Source organism: Mustelus asterias, chromosome 29 (genome assembly GCF_964213995.1).
Source record: "Mustelus asterias chromosome 29, sMusAst1.hap1.1, whole genome shotgun sequence".
In the NCBI taxonomy this organism is placed as follows: Eukaryota; Metazoa; Chordata; class Chondrichthyes; order Carcharhiniformes; family Triakidae; genus Mustelus; species Mustelus asterias.
This window is the reverse complement of record NC_135829.1, coordinates 20009349-20028807: the sequence shown is the minus strand read 5'-3', so window position 1 is coordinate 20028807 and position 19459 is coordinate 20009349. Positions and strand designations below refer to the sequence as shown.

At 41.8% G+C, this 19459-nt stretch overlaps 1 protein-coding gene across 2 annotated transcripts in view; it reads right to left on the bottom strand.

The window, feature by feature from the left end:
- The window catches only part of cpeb1b (cytoplasmic polyadenylation element binding protein 1b), an 81807-nt gene that overhangs the window by 11282 nt on the left and 51066 nt on the right, over window positions 1-19459 (bottom strand). Inside the window, exons 4-9 of one of the 2 annotated variants that reach the window (XM_078200190.1) lie at window positions 10702-10922; window positions 6084-6330; window positions 4436-4549; window positions 2098-2187; window positions 1282-1418; window positions 576-774 (exon numbers count right to left, since the gene is read on the bottom strand). In XM_078200190.1, coding sequence (XP_078056316.1) covers window positions 576-774; window positions 1282-1418; window positions 2098-2187; window positions 4436-4549; window positions 6084-6330; window positions 10702-10922 — 1008 coding nt within the window. Of the gene's footprint in view, window positions 1-575; window positions 775-1281; window positions 1419-2082; window positions 2188-4435; window positions 4550-6083; window positions 6331-10701; window positions 10923-19459 lie in introns of both variants that reach the window. The other variant, XM_078200189.1, reaches the window with a different exon arrangement.

The following is a 19459-nucleotide window of genomic DNA, read 5'->3' as shown; positions in this document are numbered from 1 at the left end:
TAACACAACCTTCCATTTCCAAGCAAACTAATGGAGAAACCCAAGACAACACACCTCTAGACCAATGCAAATTCGCAAACCACCCGACCGATTTATCCCTGGCTAAAAAGGGAAGGTGCAATGATGGCGTTACGCTTTTGTGAAAAAAAAAAGCACATTAATTGCAAAGCATTACAAGTCCTGGATCCTATCCTTATTTTGCAGGGAAGGGAATAAAGGAAAACAGGTTTTTCCATGGGGAACTCTGTTCAGAAGCGGATGCGTGTGTAGTGTTAAGTGACAAAACAGTCAAAACCTGAAACATCAGCTTCTTACTGCAGTGGTTGCCTGACCTGACCATTTCTAGAGTAAATTAGTGCACTGTGCGGTTTTGTTTGTTGAAAGCTGTTGCAGTGCAAAGACAGACCAAGAAACCATAAACTCACATGCATCACAAGTCAAGTTGTGCCATCAGCTTGACTAGATTAATACACAGTATTTCTAAAATTTACAAGCACTTATTTGGAATGTCAGGTTAAAGAAGGAACACCAGAGCCATAAACTTACTAGGAATACTCAGTACAGATGTAACATACCAATTGGATACTTGTGCTTGTCAGTATCGATACCAGCATATACTACTCCACCAAATAAATCATTCATGATTGCTGCCAAGGCTTCTGCATTCAACATTCCATGCAGTGCTCCAACAAACACCGTTTTACTTGGGTCCAGACGCTGGGATGGGCTGCGGACAAAGTTACTGTCAGAAAGGACCCAAGGTATAACCTGAACCTGAAAAAGAGCAAAGATTTACAAGCATGGCTTACTTAATTATACATTAGAACAGGTATTTGAGCATTTAAAGATGAGAGACTAGCTAAAAAAAAAGACCGACTATAATGAATTACTGAGTAGATGACTCCATCTACCACTGCTTTCCTCCCCGTCAGAGCTGCTAATAGGATGCATTTCAAGTTCAACAAGAACTGAAAGCCTGACAAGTGAGGACAAACGGCACTACAGTTTAATACCTGGACGTTTGATTAATCTTGATTTGTACAGATACAAAGTTTGTGCTCACAGCAAAACACAACGTATAGAGTTAGTCAATATCGAATTAGTTTATACTAAAACACTACAGGTTAGAAACCACAACTTAGGAATTAAGAGCTCATTCAATACACAAACTGGTTTCATGCTAAACATCAGGATTCATTTACAGGATAGGAGTGAAAGTTGGCAAAAAAAAAAGTGTACGGACAAACTTCACTTAAAAAAAGGGCTCAAACGGAACATTACCTCTTTGCAGCGCATCCTGCGGCTCGACATCTTGAAATAATATTCACTCGCACCATCAGTGCTCATAAGGTCGTGTGTGCAGGATTGCAGTAATGCACGCACAGACTTCTCAGATTCAAAAACCAAGTAGACGTAACCTGGCAATAAAACATTAAACGTCAGGTAGAGAAATCCCTGCAATTCTTGCACTCCGTGGTAACGCAAACAAAATGCACCTTTCCAAAATTAGTTTCAAAAGAAAAGAACGAACCAAAAACCAAGAGGCAGATCAGGCACCAAATGTCTAGGAAGTTGGATTCCTACTAAATCCCAGTTGTGCTACTTGAACAGAGATTTTGCACTTGTTTGAAGTAATCCTGTTCCATTAAAAGATTAGGAGTTCCCCTATTAGCCAAGTATTTAGAATGAAATGCAATTCTACAAGTTGGACTGCTATTTTTTAACAAATAGCCCATTGAATTCGTGCAAACTAGAAAATATTTTTCAATAGGAAGCAGAACTTAAAACTCTTGTTATTTGATCAGTAGGGATCCAAACTGCCAAAGGTAGACATTTCACCCTGGTACGTGGATGACAGGTTTTGTAAATGTCTTGCTAAGTGTACTAGTACAATGGAAATCTCCATTTAAAATAAAATGCACCAGCCTTCACCATTAGAACCTGCCTTAAAACACCCTTATCCACTATCCAAGTGGCTTGGTATCAGTTGTAGCTGCATGCATACCAGTGCTCGGACCCTCAACCTTAGTGACTGACTGTCAGAACAGGTAAAGTGTCCTACCATGTCTCAGCTCTCATTACCTTTCGGCATATTACCTTTGGGTGGGCATCGAGGGTGCTTGCCATCCTTACCCGGCCATTCCACACTCAATGAGCCAAATACCCTGAAAGTATTGATCAGTCCAACTAGGAAAGAAAAACAAGGGAAAAGAAGATTGTAAAACATTAAACTCAGTGCCATCTGTCAAAATACCCCCAAAATCATATGACACCAGACCATAAAGGTCACCTCTTCATTGTCCAAATTGTTCTGCTTTTTTTTTTGTCTTTTAGGGCAAACCAAATAAATCAACTCAAAATGAACTCAGGGAAGCACCCTTAGTCATAGTGCAGCCAACTTCCAATTTAAGATTTAGTCATAAGTAGGCTTACATCAACACTGCAATGAAGTTACTGTGAAAACCCCCTAGTTACCACGCTCAAGCACCTGTTTGGGTGCACTGAGGGAGAATTCACCCAACTTGCACATTTTTGGACTGTGGGAGGAAACCCATGCAGACATAGGGAGAATGTGCCAACACAAGCCAGGAATTGAACCAGGTCCCTGGCCCTGTGAGGCAGCAGTGCTGATCATTGCCACCCCATCAGCTGCCCAATTTGAAATTCATGAAGGAGCCCCAATTGACAGTCAGGAACTTTCCGAATTAGCCAATTCTCAAAATCCTTTGTTGGATTCCTAGAATGTTATACGAGTGGCTCTTTCCCTCAGCACGCTATTCTCTGCTGTTTTCAGATCACTAGATGTTTTGAGCTGAGAGTTTGTATTTTAAATTTACAGCATGTCTAAGACATCTGCCTCTGACAGAATCTTGGTACAGCTAGCTGCTCAGAGCTTAGTAACATAACCCTTCATGACAAAGTTAAATCAGCACCATTCATGTATTATGAAGGATGGTCGAGGAGTGAACAGATTAACAAGGGGAGGATATTAGCCTCACTGAATAATCCAGTGAATTGGGTAGAGACCTTGAGGCAGAAAGCCAATTCTTCATTAAATCTTGGCTAAATCTTCAAAATGGATGCCAGTGTCCAAAATATTTAACCGTCGACTGTCCCTTCGCAGAGTCCAAATATTTATCCAAGGGAACAGACCATTTCACTGCTACTGTGTTAATCTATTAGGGAGCAAACAGTTGCTTCTCTTCCTGTCCCCCATCCTCCACGAGTACCTTGCACAGTTCTAGGCTGGACCAGCCATGGGATATCAACCTCAAATGTGGCAAGCAGGTAAAGCTGATTTCAAAACAAGTATTTGTGGGGGAAGTTTACAAAACAGGGAGGGAAGGAAGAGACTTGGACTTAGAGAGAAGCTACAAAACTAGACAGCTTATTCTGATGCCAATAATCTCAATTGCCCAATGTTGGGCCAACTTTATAAGCCTTGAATGATACAAGATACAAATTCAGTTCAAAACAGAAAAGCAGTATTTAATGGAGTTGAGACTGTTGGATTTTATTCCCCCCCCCCCGCCAAATCTAATCAAACCGATCGAATGGGGATTACAAAAAGCTCAGCCAAAGCTAGCAATCCAGTGCTGCAAGTAGCCATCCACTTCAGCAGATCATACCAACGGTAGGCAGCTTGGTTCCTCAAACCTGCTCAATAAAGCCTGGCTGATTGAATTGTGACCTCAAACACCATTACCCTGCCCAGCTACCTCAAAAACAATGACCTTACTCCTACCATGTTGGGGAAGAAAATTCCAGACTCACAACCCTCAAATTTGCATCTCAAATTTAAATGCGAAACATCCTCCCAAACATCCAGCATACCAATTCCCTTCAATCGTGTATATTTCAAAAAGATCACCTGTTTTTCTAAACACCAACAGATTCAGGCCCAACCTGTCATTACGAGATAACCCCCTCATCCCAGGAATCAGTCGAGTAAACATTCTCAGACTTATTTCTAATGCAATTTAGAAATTCAACAAAGTTGTACCAAGTTCTGGCTGTGTTCTCACCAATTCCCTATACAACTGCAGCAAACTTTATTCACCTTTGTAATCACTTGCTGTCCCTGCATACCAACATGTGATCAACATGCCAGGATACCCAGATCCCTCTCCATTTCTAGAACATGCCACTTCAGTACAGAAAACAACCTGTACAATCAGTGCACTGGGTTGAAGAAAAATTACCTTGATTTAAATAACCGAAAAGTGATCACTTGCAAATACAAGCAGGGTTGTTTGCGTTGTAATCTTTGGATTGATGTACAAATTTGAATTTTGTTCTAAAACGTGCTCACTGTTCTAGGTATTTAAATGAAATAATGGCTTGTAATTTAGTTATCAATCCAAAGATTACAACGCAAACAACCCTGCAATACAACAGCGCTTCTCCCGAATTCAGCAACCCAAGTAACATTTACCTTCAGTGATATCCCAGGGTACGCCACCCAGGAACACTTTGCAGGAATAGATTGGGTTCTTGTAATTCCTGGGTGGGAGCTGGCCCCGCCAAGTAAATGTGGCTTCACTCATCGCTTTTCAGGAAAGAGGAAGAAAAAATATTCACAAGCATTAGATTTCAAGTCTTCCACACGGTTTTACTAGGACACATCATGCACTTTGCAAGTACTTGGTCTTGCTGACTGGGCCATGCATTCCAGCTGGTTTGGTGTTTGAATCCATACATAAAATATTGCATCATCTGTCTTCACTCCCTCCAAGGATTTGTTACAAGTTAAGAATCAAGTTTGCATTTTGCTTGCCTCTGGACATGCTAAGTAGAATGAATGAGTGTGCCTGCCACTTGGAATGTCAACTGCATTTAAAAAACAGTAAAAGAGGCAAGAAACCAAGAAGTCTACACCAAGAAATAGCGGGAGTTATTGAGTACACAATTATTAGGAGGCAGCCACGAGTGATGTAAAAAAATGAACTCTTCCAAATTGGTGATTAATTTGGATTAATGAAGGAATTTAGTCAACATGTATTCATGTTTTATTGGGTAGCATCTTTGAGGCCATTAGAAATAGAATTTTAAACCTTGGATCTTGGACAAGAAATACATTAGTTTAATTTGCACTCAGGAAATTAAAAAGCTGAATTTATACACCAAAGTACTTGTGCAGCAATCACAAGTGCTCAAGGAAAGCCAATCTTAATTTTGGTTCAAGGGAAGTCATTGGCATTCCCATGATGAATTAAGCAGTCCGTTAATGGCATACGCCTATCTAAAGATGGACACAGCAAGCAATTGGGGAGGGGGGATCTTCATCTTTGAAGGCCAGTCTTTCATTCTGCAAAGTCACTGCGGGTGGGGCATTGGCACCTGTTGCCACTGGGCATTGTGTAGTGAATGCTAGCCCACAAGATATGTTGCCATTTCCCCCTTTTGCCAGCTGGTGACTCAAGTGTGATAGTCAATGTTTAGGGCCTTCATGCCATGGTCATGCAAGCATCCTGGAAGCAGAAGCTTGGATGTCCTACTCATTGCCAGCTATAAGAAACAATTCAAGCAGGATGAAAATTTTATTTTCAAAAGTGCTTCATCAGGTGCATTTTCTTATACATTTAGAAGTGCCCATCTCTGTAAACTACTCTAAAGAGACACCCTACCAGTGGTTCCCAAAGGTGCGGCGCGCCACACTGGTGCAGCAAAAGAGGATGGCGGGAAGATTCAAGGACAATCAAAGAAACATTTAAACATTCATGTATAGAAACCCATAGAAGTTTCCAGATTTCATGCCATCTCTTTGTGTTAAGACTTAACACCAGTGTGGCACGTCACACCCTTTGGGAACCACTTAATATTTTTCCATTAATCCAATCTTAATTTGTAATACTGGGAAGTCATTTAAAAGTATAAATTGATTAAAAAGTCAGAAGTGCAAGACTGGAGGGTTAGCTTCCAGGTGCTGTCCAACTGGTTTGGATTCATGCTGTGAACTGGAGATTTGCAAGGTAAGCAGTCCCAGGAAACCAGCAACAGGCCAATTTAGAGACACAGGCGAGACAGGACATGAAGTTAACTAGATAGTTGATCTTTGAAGCAGAAGAAATTTGCCAGCTTACCTGCAGCTTGCCTGTGCAGCCGAGCCTCTTTTTCCATACTGAAAGGATCTTCCGGACTCTCCAAAAGATCCCAGTTTGCCCACCCAGAATTTGCTGACCATCGCTTGAAGGGATTAGGGCTCACAGGATTGGCCACTGAAGCCTGGTCTTGATCCAGTCGAGGGCTCATGCCCATTCGCTTCATTGGATCCCTGCCTACTCCACCCATGGGCAAGAAGGAAATCGGAGGAGAGATGCGAAGGCTTGACTAAAAGAAAAACATTACCAGATACAGATAGCAGAAATTCTACACAGGGTTTAAAATTCTCGTGCTCACTTCCTCCACTAACCTCACTATATTGCCAAAAATCCTCATTTAGCAGCTGAAGGGAAGAACAGTGCAAAGGATCTTTTGAATGAAACAAGCAAATGTGATCACTATTGCCACCCTCAAGGCAAATTGCCTTGACCCACGAGAGACAGCAAGTGGCAAAGGTTTAAAATGATAATATAGCAAGTCTAAACAACGAAATAGTAAATTAACACTTTACCCAAAATGTACAGAGCTTCTTCAAAAAGATTGATGAACAAACTCAGTGGTTACCATCTCTGTACGGGCCTCAAAAATTCTAGTTAATAACTGAAAGGATTAAAGATTTGACATCAAGAAGTTTCATTTAACAGCTCTAGTGACCCAACTTAAAAACTTGCACTCGATACCACATTTCACAGGTATACCTTACAACCATCCTTTTTAGTAGACATTTAATTCTTCCTCAATCTGTTCAAAATTTTTGTTCGAGGTAACGTCTGACCCCAGAACTGTCCTTCCAAGTATTACTGAGAAAGATCTTCCCTTTAACACAAGCTCGGCAAATCTTCCAACTTTTGTTTCAACGTCTTACAAAATCTTCAATTAGAGTGCGAGTTCCCACCTGCCTTCTGACACAATGAACTAGAGACACTTCCAACAGCTCCTTCCCCCCAGTTCCGCCAGATTGCCTTTGGCCGTTCAAGGAGATGTTAGAAATCATTCCCACCTCAAAGCTCATTTTCACAGCAATGTGAATCACATGGGCCTTGTATCCAAGTAGAGACACTGATTAGCCCATTCTCAAGAACCAAATTCTTTCACCTTGGAATTAAACAGACAGCTCAAACACTCACCTGGACTCAAGTCAATCCATTTTAGCACACAGGCTCCTCCCATTGTCTCAAGTGTAAACAACTCATACCTTCTTCCTAAAATAATCTGGGCCCCCTTTAATCTAAATATTAAATCACCCATGCTGGTAGTCAGGCAAACGGACAGGTCACATGATCCCCTTCATATTACAAAACCATCCTAGAATAATCTTAACTTCATTATAACATGAGAGTTTAGATTCTAGCACCAGAGATTTGGTTAAAAATGACCAGGTTTCACATTTCAAAAGGCAGGGACATTAGTGAGAAAGGATTTTAGCTCACAAAAGAGTGGAGGTTAGAAATACCAAGGATCGGAAAACACTGATGGGAATAGTTTAATAGCACCCCCCTCCCCCTAATCAGCCATCATAGTGCTGTGACGTTAGCACACTGCAAGTTTATGTTCTTGTACGTTAATTGTGCATGTGTAGAGATTGAATAATTGACAATGACAGCCTTGCAGAACTCATGTGAAATGCAATTGTTCACCTTCTAGCCTTATGTTTGCTATTTGGTCCCAACATAGGAGACTTAATCAGAGCCTATTACAGTCATAGAATACCTACACAGTGCAGGAGGTCATTCAGCCCATTGAATCTGCACCGACTCCCCCACCCAGGCACAACCCTATAATCCCACATATTCACCCTGCCAATTCCCCTAACTTGCATATTGTTGGACACCAAGGGACAATTTAGCACAGCCAATCAATCCAACAGCAAATCTTTGGATTTGTGGGAGGAAACCAGAGCACCTGGAGGAAACCCATGCAGACAAGGGGAGAACATGCAAACTCCACACCAGACAGTCACCCAAGGCCAGGATCAAACTTGGGTCCCTGGCATTGAGGCTGCTGTGCTAACCATTGTGCCCCTCAGTCATACTATAGCAATGTACCATTTGCTTAAACAGGACTGAATGTTTATCCAAGTATCTCATCTTGTTCCGACCACATTATACCAATTTCTGCTCCAATGTGTTCTTTCTATCAGGATTTGCAAGATCAATTTTTTAATGAGATGATACATTAAGCTTTCACACACCATTGTATTGTCTCTCTTGGGTAACTTTAACATACATTTGATGAAATTCCTGCCATCACTTATAATTCTGTTTTGTCAAAGGGCTTTTAGATGTTCTGTTGTCACTATGCCTGGAGCTTTTCCTGTACTCTGCTTCAGATATTAATGTTTGGTCATTAATAGATGACTCTTTCAATTTAGAACATTGTATAATTCTATCCATCTTTGTGCTTCTGCATTTATTTCAAACAATACTTTAGTGGGTGTGGCATTTGTCAAAGATTTCACATTCTGGTGCATAACACATCTCATTATGCCATCTTTCTAAAGAGTGCATGTAGACAGGCTAGAAGCTGTAGTAATCTCATCTGAGAGAAGGGCTCAGAATTGTATGGTCGGGAAGAATATTCTCAGGGGACTCTTAACAGGGCACAAAGAGAGCGGGGATAAACAGGGCATTTAGTTGGCAGGCTGTAGCTAGTGCTGCAATCAGTACTTGGGCTTCAGCTATTTAACAATCTATGCAATGACTTGTATTTCTATCTCTTCAAATGAAGAGAAGTGGGAATGCAAGCTGAAGACAGAATAGGCTGCAAAGGGATAGAGACTGGGTAAGTGAGTGGGCAACATAGGGGGCAGGAGTACAAAGCAGAAGGTACTTAACTTGCAAATATTGATAGACAAAGGGATTTCAGTGTATTCAAAGATTACAGTTAGTCTGCAGGGAGACCAAGCAAATAAGTAGTCTCCTTGCAGTACAGATTTACCTAGAGTACAAGATCAAATTTCTCACTTGCTATAATTGTCCAGGGTTTTAATCAACACCACAACTGGAATACTGTGTGCAGGTTTGGTCTCTGTATTTAAGGCTCTGCTTTCATTGGAGGCAGCAGAGGAAGTTCACTATTATAGGGCAAGCCCCTTGTCCCACATTAATCTAAAGTAAATTGGACCTTTACAAAATTCTGAAGCAGCTCGACAAGATAGACAGGAGATGGCTTCCCCCTGGATGGGGAAATCTTTAGGACCTGGTGAGAAATTTCTTCAAACAATTGTGAACCTATGGAATTCTCTACCCCAGAGAGGTGTGGATGCTTCATGGTTGAATATATTAAAGGCAGAGACAGTTTTGTTTTTGCTCTCAGGGAATCCAGGTCAAAATCAGCTAGAATTGCACAATGGGGGAGTCAGTTCAACAGGCTCCTATATCCAGTCAACATAAACCAAAGATTAATTTGGACTTGTGGGTAACAGCATTTCCCAATAGATACAAATGGCACTAGGATCACCAGATTTCCATCCTAGACCTTAAAGTTGTGGGAGAAAACTCTCATGTCTGCAGGAGATTTAGATGCCCTTTTAAAAGTCAACCCAAAATGAATAGTTAGTAACCCAATGAAGTCGAGAACTGACCCATGTATTCCAGTTGGCACACTAGCTCCAAAGAGTCTTCATGCTAGTTAAATTGACACAGCTTTTGCCACCAACTAACTAGCCTCCGAATCACTCGACCCGATTTCTGTGTTTAATAAAAGTCTAGCCAAGAATCACAAAACTAGATTACACACGAGGATCCACTTTATCCAAAAGAAAAATGCTGCAATTGGGAAGCGATCCTTCAGTTCAACGGATGGCTTTGGAGAGCAAAGGAAACTGGAAAGCAAGTTGGTTACATCTTGTTAATCAAGAACAAACAGAATCAGTAGACCAGACCACAATGGCCCATTCTGATTCTATGTGGCTCACCAAGCCAAACACTCCCAATGGCTGCCTTACCCTATTTCCCCCAATTCTCTTGGTTACATACTCAAGATGAAGGCTAATAATTTGACAGCAAGAACAGTTCTCTGGAATAGACAAGTCCAAGACTTCTAGATACTCTAGCTGGGGAAAACATCCTTCCAGCACCTATCCCATCAAGCCCTTCAGGATCTCTGGTGTCTCAATTCCTAATTTCAGGGAATAAAGGCCCAGCCTGCTCAGTTACCAGTTGTCATCTCACTGAAGCCCTAGATTTGCAGCAAGACTTTGAATCCTTTGCAATAAAAGCCAACATGCTCGTCTTCCAAATGGCTTATTGTACTTTGCACCTGCCAGAGCTCTGCATGTTAACTATGTACAAGGATCCCCAAATGCTGATTAACACCAATTACCCCCCATTCTGATTTTCTATTCCTCCGACCAGTGTTTAATTTCACTGTCCATCTATCACCATTTGCCCACTCACTTAACCAATCTATATCTTGATAGAGAATTGAATAGGGAGACAATGTAATGTATCAAAGATTTACTGACAGTCTAAAGCTAGGTGGAAAAGTCAACTGGGGAGGACAAAAGGATGCGACATTATCCTGCCTGTATCAATCTGCTGTATTATGCTGAATGGTGCATAATTAGACACCTGCTAGATTCAGAAATTGAAATCTTACCATTAGCTCCGAAAGGGGATCAGAGCCAGAGCTGATGCCACTTGTATCCGAGTCAGATGGGCTGCTTGATCGAGAGTCCAGCACTGAACGGCTATCCATTCGCTTTGGCAATGATGATGCAATTTGGTCAGCATAATTTGATCCTATTGGATCCAGCGATGGAAACCCAACTGCTGTTCTAGTCAGCTGAGCACTCAGGGGGTTAGTGAGCAAGCCTAAAACTGCAGAGAAAAAAAGTAATTTGTGCACACATCACAGGAAATACTAAATTAACAGCCAAGTATTTACTAGCCCATTCCCTCCCCAAGTATACATTTTATAACATCTGCAATAATCCACTGCCCAAAGTAGTGACAACAGCTCATTCCCAAATTCGATCAAGTTCCTCCCTACCTCTCAAGCAGTTCATCTTTCTCCATCCCTCCGACTTGCTCTTCAGCTGGCCTTCCAAGTCCACTGTGACTTCACTGTTTGAACAATCACCATTTATGCCCACAACTACCTCAACTTAACACTAATGAGACTATTGACAGTTGCTCACTCCATACATCTGCCCACCCATCAGAAGCACTGGCCACCATCTCACCAAACTCAAATATTTCCAATAGTGCAGGTAAGAGGGAAGTCACCACCAGATGCAGAGAATGGGACTTTCAAACACCATTCGATATAGGTGCCCCATCAAGTTACAAATTAGGGCTCATAGGATCAGACACCGAAAACAGGAACAAAATGGGTAGTTCAGGTTGATTGCCTTGCTACTAGAGCCCATCACAAGAATCAATGATAGGCCCCAATGACTTGGAACTGAATGAACCCAGGTTTATTGACAATACAAGTGTGGAAGTAAACTGGGACAGAGGCCGAAAAACAATTTAGATGGTTAAGTGGGCGAGAACATGGCACATCAAATACAAGGAGAAACATGACATCATCACTTTGGTAGGAAAATGGAGACTGGAAAATCTCTAGAAGGACCTGGGTGACCTTGTACACAAACTAAAGTTAACACACAAGTATAGGAAGTCAATTTTTATTACAAAAAGGGATTGAAAAAAAAGGAAATATTATTGCAATTGTCTTGGACAGGAGTACTGTATACATTCCAGGGAAATATATTCTCACCCTGGGAATTAATACAAATAAACAACATGGCTCAGATGGATTCCTGCAATAGTGCCACAAGGAATACTTTATTGGAAGGGCTTATAGCCCCGAGTGTCCAAAATTCTCAAGGTACTGGCAGAGGGTTCCCAGCCTCTATACGGGGTCAGCATTTTGGTTTAAGAGTTGTGAACATTCACATAGCTCTTAATTTCACAAGTAGAATTCACAAGAGATTCTCAGCCACCTTATTTCTCCATTCAGAAATACAGCTTCCATCCCTCTCCCCAGCTACATCTGATTGTTTGATGATTCAATATTTTCTACACTGACCTACAGGAAAGCTGTTTACACCAATTGGCTTCCAGACAATTTCAGTTTTTAAAATCTGGTTTCTATTTGAACAATTCAGAAGTTTTAGATTTATCTATTTTTCTCTCCAGACTTCAGCCTGAACGAGGGATCAGATTCACTGCTTGAATTGGACGGTCAGTTCAAGATTCCCATCAAGACATGTACTCTCTCTAACAATAGTCCTCATCTTTACTCCAGCTCATGCTGTAGGTGTGCTTGGTGCAGAACAGGTTTAACAATGTTAAACTTAACCTTCATGCTAAAAGATTACCTTCTCACAACAAATGGTCTCCTTGTACCCCTTGCATCACCCTCACTTCTAATACCAAGCATGAAAATCACAACCATCTGTACAGCTACCTTCACCTTTGTTTCACCCCATCAATTCAAATCTCATCTCCCATCCAGTAGAGCACTAAAGAGCCACACTCTGGTTCTTTTCCCCCTCAAGCACCAACCTTCCCCATTCTCCCTCAAAAAACAAACACCCAACTCTTACCCGTCTTAAATCGCCGCTCAATTTTCCCCAACTTTGTTGAACAGAACACCACCAACATGGTCATCCTCAACACTGGTGCCCCACAAGGCTGTCCTCAGCCCCTTAGACTCCTTATACACCTGCGGCCAAATGCCCCATCAACTTTGCTGATGACACCACCACAATAGGTCTTATTTCAAACAATGAGATGGAATATAGGAAAGAGAATCTGGTGAACTAGTGCAACGACAATCATTTCGCCCTTAGGCAGCAAAATGAAGGAGCTAATCATAGCCTTCAGAAGGTGTAGTGGAGGACATGCGCCTGTCTACATCAATGGGGTGAAGAAGAAAAGGTAGAGCGCTTCTGGTTTCTAGGTGTCCAGATCACCAATCACCTGCCTGGTCCCTTTATACCAATGCCTCTCTCTCAGGAGGCCAAGGAAATTTGGTATGTCTGCTACAACTCAGTTTTTACAGATGCACCACAAAGCATCCTTTCTGCTTGTATCACAGCTTAATACGATTCCTGCTCTGCCCAAGACCACAATAAAACTACAAAGGGTCATGAACGAAGCCCAGTCCATCACGCAAACCAGCCTCCCATATGCTGCCTCGATGTCTACACTTCCCACTGCTTCAGAAAAGCAGCCAGCATAATTAAGGACCCCATGCACCCCAGACATGCTCTCTTCCACCTTCTTCCGTCAGAAGATACCAAAGTCGAGGACACATACCAACCAACTCAAAAACAGCTTCTTCCCTGCTGCCATCAGACTTTTGAATGGACCTACCTCGCACTAAGTTGATCTTTCTCTACACCCTAGCTATGACTAACACTACATTCTGCATTCTCCTTTCCTTCTCTATGCAAGGTATGCTTTCTCTGTATAGCACCAAAACAACAATACTTTTCACTATATGCTAATATGGTGGCACAGTGGTTAGTACTGCTGCCTACAGGTCTAGGGACCTGGATGCGATTCCCAGCTTGGGTTACTGTGTGTGGAGTTGGCATGTTGTCCCAGTATCTGCGTGGTTTCCTCCGAGTGCTCCGGTGTCCTCCCACAGTCCAAAGATGGGCATGTTAGGTGCATTGGGGATGCTAAATTGCCCTTGAAGTAGAACATAGAACAACACAGCACAGAACAGGCCCTTCGGCCCACGATGTTGTGCCGAGCTTTAAAGTGTCCTGGGATATGTAGGAGAGAGGGATTAGCAGGGTAAATGTGGGGTTGCAGGGACAAAGCCTTGTTGGGATTGTCAGTGCAGACTCAATGGGCCAAATGGCCTCCTTCAGCACTGTAGGGTTTCTATGATTTTTATGCGACAATTAATCAAATCCCTTCCTCTCCCACCCGCCAAATCATTCCCAATCCAGCTTCTAGCCTTGCAGCTTTTGAGATTGCTCTAGCAGAGGCAAACGACAGTATTTGGAGTATTATTCTCCACTTACTTTGCTATGTTGACATGTCCTTGCATGGTTGTCCCAGACTACAATAGGTCAAGCACTGATCTTGCTAGTCTCTGCCACAACCCCTCTAGGATCCATCTGCAACTGGACATGTTCGCTCATGATACCAGTCGACTTAAAACAGGCAATCTGAAGACATTAGCACATGCCCCTTCATCCCTGCCACATTTGGATTGAATTAGTAAATTGTGGTCCTCAAACTGCAAACTAACTTCAAACCATAAAGCTGCTCATTTCCGTCACCACAACCCATGTCCATGCCTGCAATGCTAAAACCTTTCCCAGATTCTATTGACCATTACCAAGTGACCGATTACAGCTCACAGTATCCAATACCACTCATTCTGATCATGATCAACCACCTCAGTCACCGACTTACCCCCAATGCATTATAAATTTTACCAGTCATTGTTTAAACCTTTCCTTGCCCCATTCAGTACTGTCACATCAAACTGTACAATATAATGGAATATGAAGGGAATCATTGCCTGATCAGGATATTCACTTGTATAGAACACACTATAGATGCAAAACATCCAAATTATGGAGTAAAATAAAGACAGACTTACTGGCTGCACCAAATTCATTTTGACAATTGACTCCAGTCAAAGACAGGTTCAGAGACAGTGGTAAGGATTTCAGAGTTTAATCAGCCAACACAAATTAGCGCAGGATTTTTTTTTTAAATTACAATTTAAATTAGTTATTTACTTTGGATGAGCAGAGTTTAATGCTGGATATTAGCCAAAACTCAGGCTCAGCAGCAGGAGTTCTTGACCTTCAGAACAAGGTTGTCCCTCTGCCTAGTTTGAAGCAGGCTTGCACCAGTAACATAATAGCTAGGCCTAGCTCTGAACTATTAGTGTTCTGAACGTGGCAGAGTTAATTTCCTGCACAAGACCAGTAATCAATTAGTACAACACAACTAGGAGTGGCTGTACGCAATTCAGCCCCTCAAGCCTGTTCCACATTTAACATGACCATGGCTGATCTCATCTTGGCCTCAACTCCACATATCCTGCTCTCCATAGCCCTTCAACCATCTGTCCATCTCAACACATCCCAGCATCCACCTCCGAGGTAGGGAATTCCACAGATTCACATCCCTTTGAAGTCATTTCTATTTTAAATCTGCTACCCTTTATCTTAAAACCAAGACCTCATTCCAGATTGCCAAACATCCTCTCTATTTGTCAATCCCCTTTCTATAGCTCAATTAGATCTCCCTTCAGAAATAGCTCACGCTCTTCATAAGACAAACCCTTCTACTTCTGGAATCAATCTCGAGAACCTCCTCCAACGCAACTATATCCCTCAAGGGGAACAAAACTGTACCCAATACTCCAGGTGCAGTCACAATAACACTTCCCTACTTTTATATTATATTCCTTTAGCAATAAATACCAAAACACCATTTGTCTTCCTTACTACCTGCATACTAGTTTGTGATTCATGCACGAGGACATCCAGATCCCTCTGCACTGAAGTTTCTCCCCCTTTAGAAAATAGGCTGCCTTTCACTGGTCTACGTTAAAACTTAAATTTTGGCCCATTTACCCAACCATTTGTAAATTTCTTTATTGCAACTATCCATCCCAATTTTAGTGCCATCTTCAAATTTGGCTACAGTATCTTGTATACCAAGTCATTAATAGAATGGCAAATAGTTGAGGCCCTGAGGACCAAATAAAAGTGACCATAATCACCATAGCACTTGAAGGAATTCTCAATTTCAGCAAAAGATCAATTAATTTCTTGCCCTAGTAAACAATCCACTGCTATTTGCAAATTAGCATAAAAGTTGAAATCTGAAGATTGAAATATTGACTTGGTAGGGGTTAGGGAACATGTACGTGATATCTTATAACAGTCCACTCCAACACTCAAGGTCACAAATGTACATGGCCAAAATCTGTCTTACACTACTATAATTTGGGATCTTTTACTTCAGTGTTGGATACAGGTGTTAAAATGGGGTGGAGCCAGGAGTTAAGATATTAAAAGCACAGCAACATTTGATGTCTTTGACATTAAAACTGACTTTGTAGCCATAATGGATTTCCTGTTTTTCCAAAGTTGGTGCTTCACAGCAAGCTTTAGCACAATCCAATGTAACTCATTCACTTGGTTTGAATGTAGGCTTCACATTTTGCACTTAAAATCCAATACTAAAGCAATCCAGTATTTGCAGGGGAATGCATAGATTACCAATCCAAACATTTGCACAAGCTAATTTGTCTGTTCCAGTAGAGTTAATATTGAAGTCAAAGTTACACTCAGACAAGTGCAACTGGTAAAGTTCATCTGGTCCACAGAAGTAGCTTTAAAAAACTTCCTTCCAGCATCCACTAAACTGGACATGTGTTGAATTAGTAGAATAGTGAAGGCAGTTCATTCTACCCATCAGCACAAAACCCTGATCGCTGGTTCAAACCACCTCGTACAAGTCCGTAACCTCAAGATTGAGGGCAACATGGTGGCACAGTGGTTAGCACAGTTGCCTCACGACGCCAGGGACCTGGGTTTGACTCCTGGCTTGAATCATTGCCTGTGCATGCGGAGTCTGCACGTTCAGTGGATTTCTTCTGGGTGCTCCAATTTCCTCCCACAATCCAAAGGGAGCACTGGTTGGGTGCATTGGCCATACTAAGTTCTCAGAGAAGGTGGCCAGAACAGGTGTCAGAGTGTGGCAACTAGGGGATTTTCACAGTAACTTCATTGCAGTGTTAATGCAAACCTAATTATGACACAAATAAACTTTGATACAGGGGACGAAATGCTGCTAATGCATTTTTTTACAGAATCAATAGAAGTAAAAATCAGGCTGCCCTGATCTACATGGGGAAGATTTAGAGGAAATAACCAATAATCAGGTGAACATTTTAACAGCTCATTTTGTAAACTTGCACTTGAATCACTAGTTTGCGCAAAAGCCAGGATTACAACAAAAGTGCTTATTAGCCTCAATCACCAACAACATAAAACAAAACGGCTGTAATTCAAAATATATCACCCTCTTCCCACCACCCTATACACACACCAGTTTGCTGTGAACTATTAGGGAAGTCAATTCTTCATGAGTGGCCAAATATGGAAATCCAAGGCAATGTCCTTCAATAAGGGGGGGGGGGGAATTTAAATGAACAGCTCAAAGCTAATAGTGTTAATTGCAGTGGTATTGGATTTTTGTTAACAAATCTTTTGTACAGTTCAGAAGACTGGGAATTTGTGCCAGGATAAAACTAGCTATGCCCTCAGAAGGGAACAATTTTCCATGTGGCAGTCTTTGAACAGATCCTGGCACTAACGCTGATCTGGGAATAGAGCAGATAGAGGACAGAGCACCAAAAGATAGCAAGTGCAAGGAAATGTGAATTGGATAATGCCCATTGCTACCGGTGTGCCAGAGCCCAAAAGATTCTCTGACGCCAGGATGGTCATGACTCCAAGTGAGGGGCTCATAGATGCGTAGTTGCCAGTGGCAACAGGAACTTCAGATGGAATAAGACTGCAACTCAAAAGGGTTACACAATTGGGTGGGAGTGAGCAAACCTACAAGTGCAGACAGAATTGAAAAGACAGGCCACACATGAAATAATGACTGCTTGTAACTACAAAAAGGTGCATGCGTCATACTGATATTTGAAAAATCAAATTCATTATTTGATATATTCTTTGCCCGTCAGGTTTAGAAAGCAAAATCTTTTGTTGGCATCAATAATTCAGTCTGAGAATCATCACAGGGGAACAATGGTTGGAGACCAAAATCAGAAGTGTAGTTTGAAGTGGCATGTGATGGGAAAAGTATAATCGACATCAACCCCATGTTGGGAAGACTGATCTGACCACAATGTTCTCTCATTTCCCTTCTCTACCTCAGCATCTTCAGGTTTGAACATAGTCTGTTTCATCTCCCTATAAATATCATGCTCCATGGCAAGCACTGCTGCCTCAGTGCCAGGGACCAGAGTTCAATTCCCAGCTTGGGTCACTGTCTGTACGAAGTCTGCACATTCTCCCAGTGTCTGCATGGGTTTCCTCCCACAGTCCAAAAGATGTGCTGGTTGGGTGCATTGGCCATGCTAAATTCTCCCTTAGTGTACCCGAACCGGCGCCGGAGTGCGGAGACTAGGGGATTTCCACAGCAACTTCATTAATGTAAGCATACCTGTGATACTAACAAACTTTAAAATCATGCTTCATTTCTAGTGGAAAAAGATAATGTGCCAGGAAGCTGCTAGATTGCAGTCCAAAGCCACTACTAGTGTCCAAAAGCTATTTAAATCTCATTTAAATCTACTGCAATGACATAGCAATTTGATCAATACTTTAGCTGAAAAAGAAAAGGGAATATAATGCGATTAACGATGTAGAAAGTTGAACCAGAGAAGCAATTGATAGCAAACAACGCTGGACAGCATCTGGAGAGAATAGAGTTGACATTTGGGTCTGGATGACCCTTCAGAGCTCAAAATGTAGCATCTCAACATTTCCTGGTGTTCGCATTACTGACTGGGCCTTGAACTGAGTGGCTTGCTAGGCCATTTCAGAGTCAACCACATAGCTGTGGTGGGTCTGGAATCACATGTAGGTCAGACCAGATTTCCTTCCCTAAAAAAAGGGCATTAGTGAACCCAGATGGGTTTATATGGCAATAGACGATGATTCCATAGTCTTTAGACTTTAATTCCAGATTATTAAATTCAAATGTCATGATATACCATAGCAGGGTTTGAATCCCAGGTCCCCAGAAAATTACTCCAAGGGTGTCTGGAATGCTAGCCTAGTGACAATTCCACTACACCATGCCTCCCGAGTTAGTCTGGGATCAATAATTTTTCTTGAACTGGGTGAACTGCGGGATTTCTATAGCCTAACCATCATCATTCATGTACTTAAGGGCAGAAAACTGCAAGAAGCTATAAAAGGGGTTGATTGGGCTTCGATAGCCATACTGAATCTCACTTTCTACTCCAGTGGGAGCTCAGGCATGCAGCAAAAAAAAAAAAAAGGGCTTTGTTTATGCAAGGTCCTGTTCGCAGACAAATGGTACAATAAAAACAGGCTGCAGAAGGCAATGCCCCAACCTTCAAGCCATGTAAAAAAAAAGGTCACCTTCCAAATCAATAAAGAGCATCAGTGATTAGCAATATTTTCCATACAACATTGTCCTAGGACACAAACCAAGCTGAAACTAGTCAGCTGTGATAGACCAGAAATAAAGGTTCGGAATTGGAGGAAGGCCGATTTTAATAGGATAAGTAGACTGGGAGCAGCTACAAGAAAATCCATATCAGAAGAGTGCGAGTCAAAGTACATGGCTAACATGTCCTCAAAACAGGTGTGATC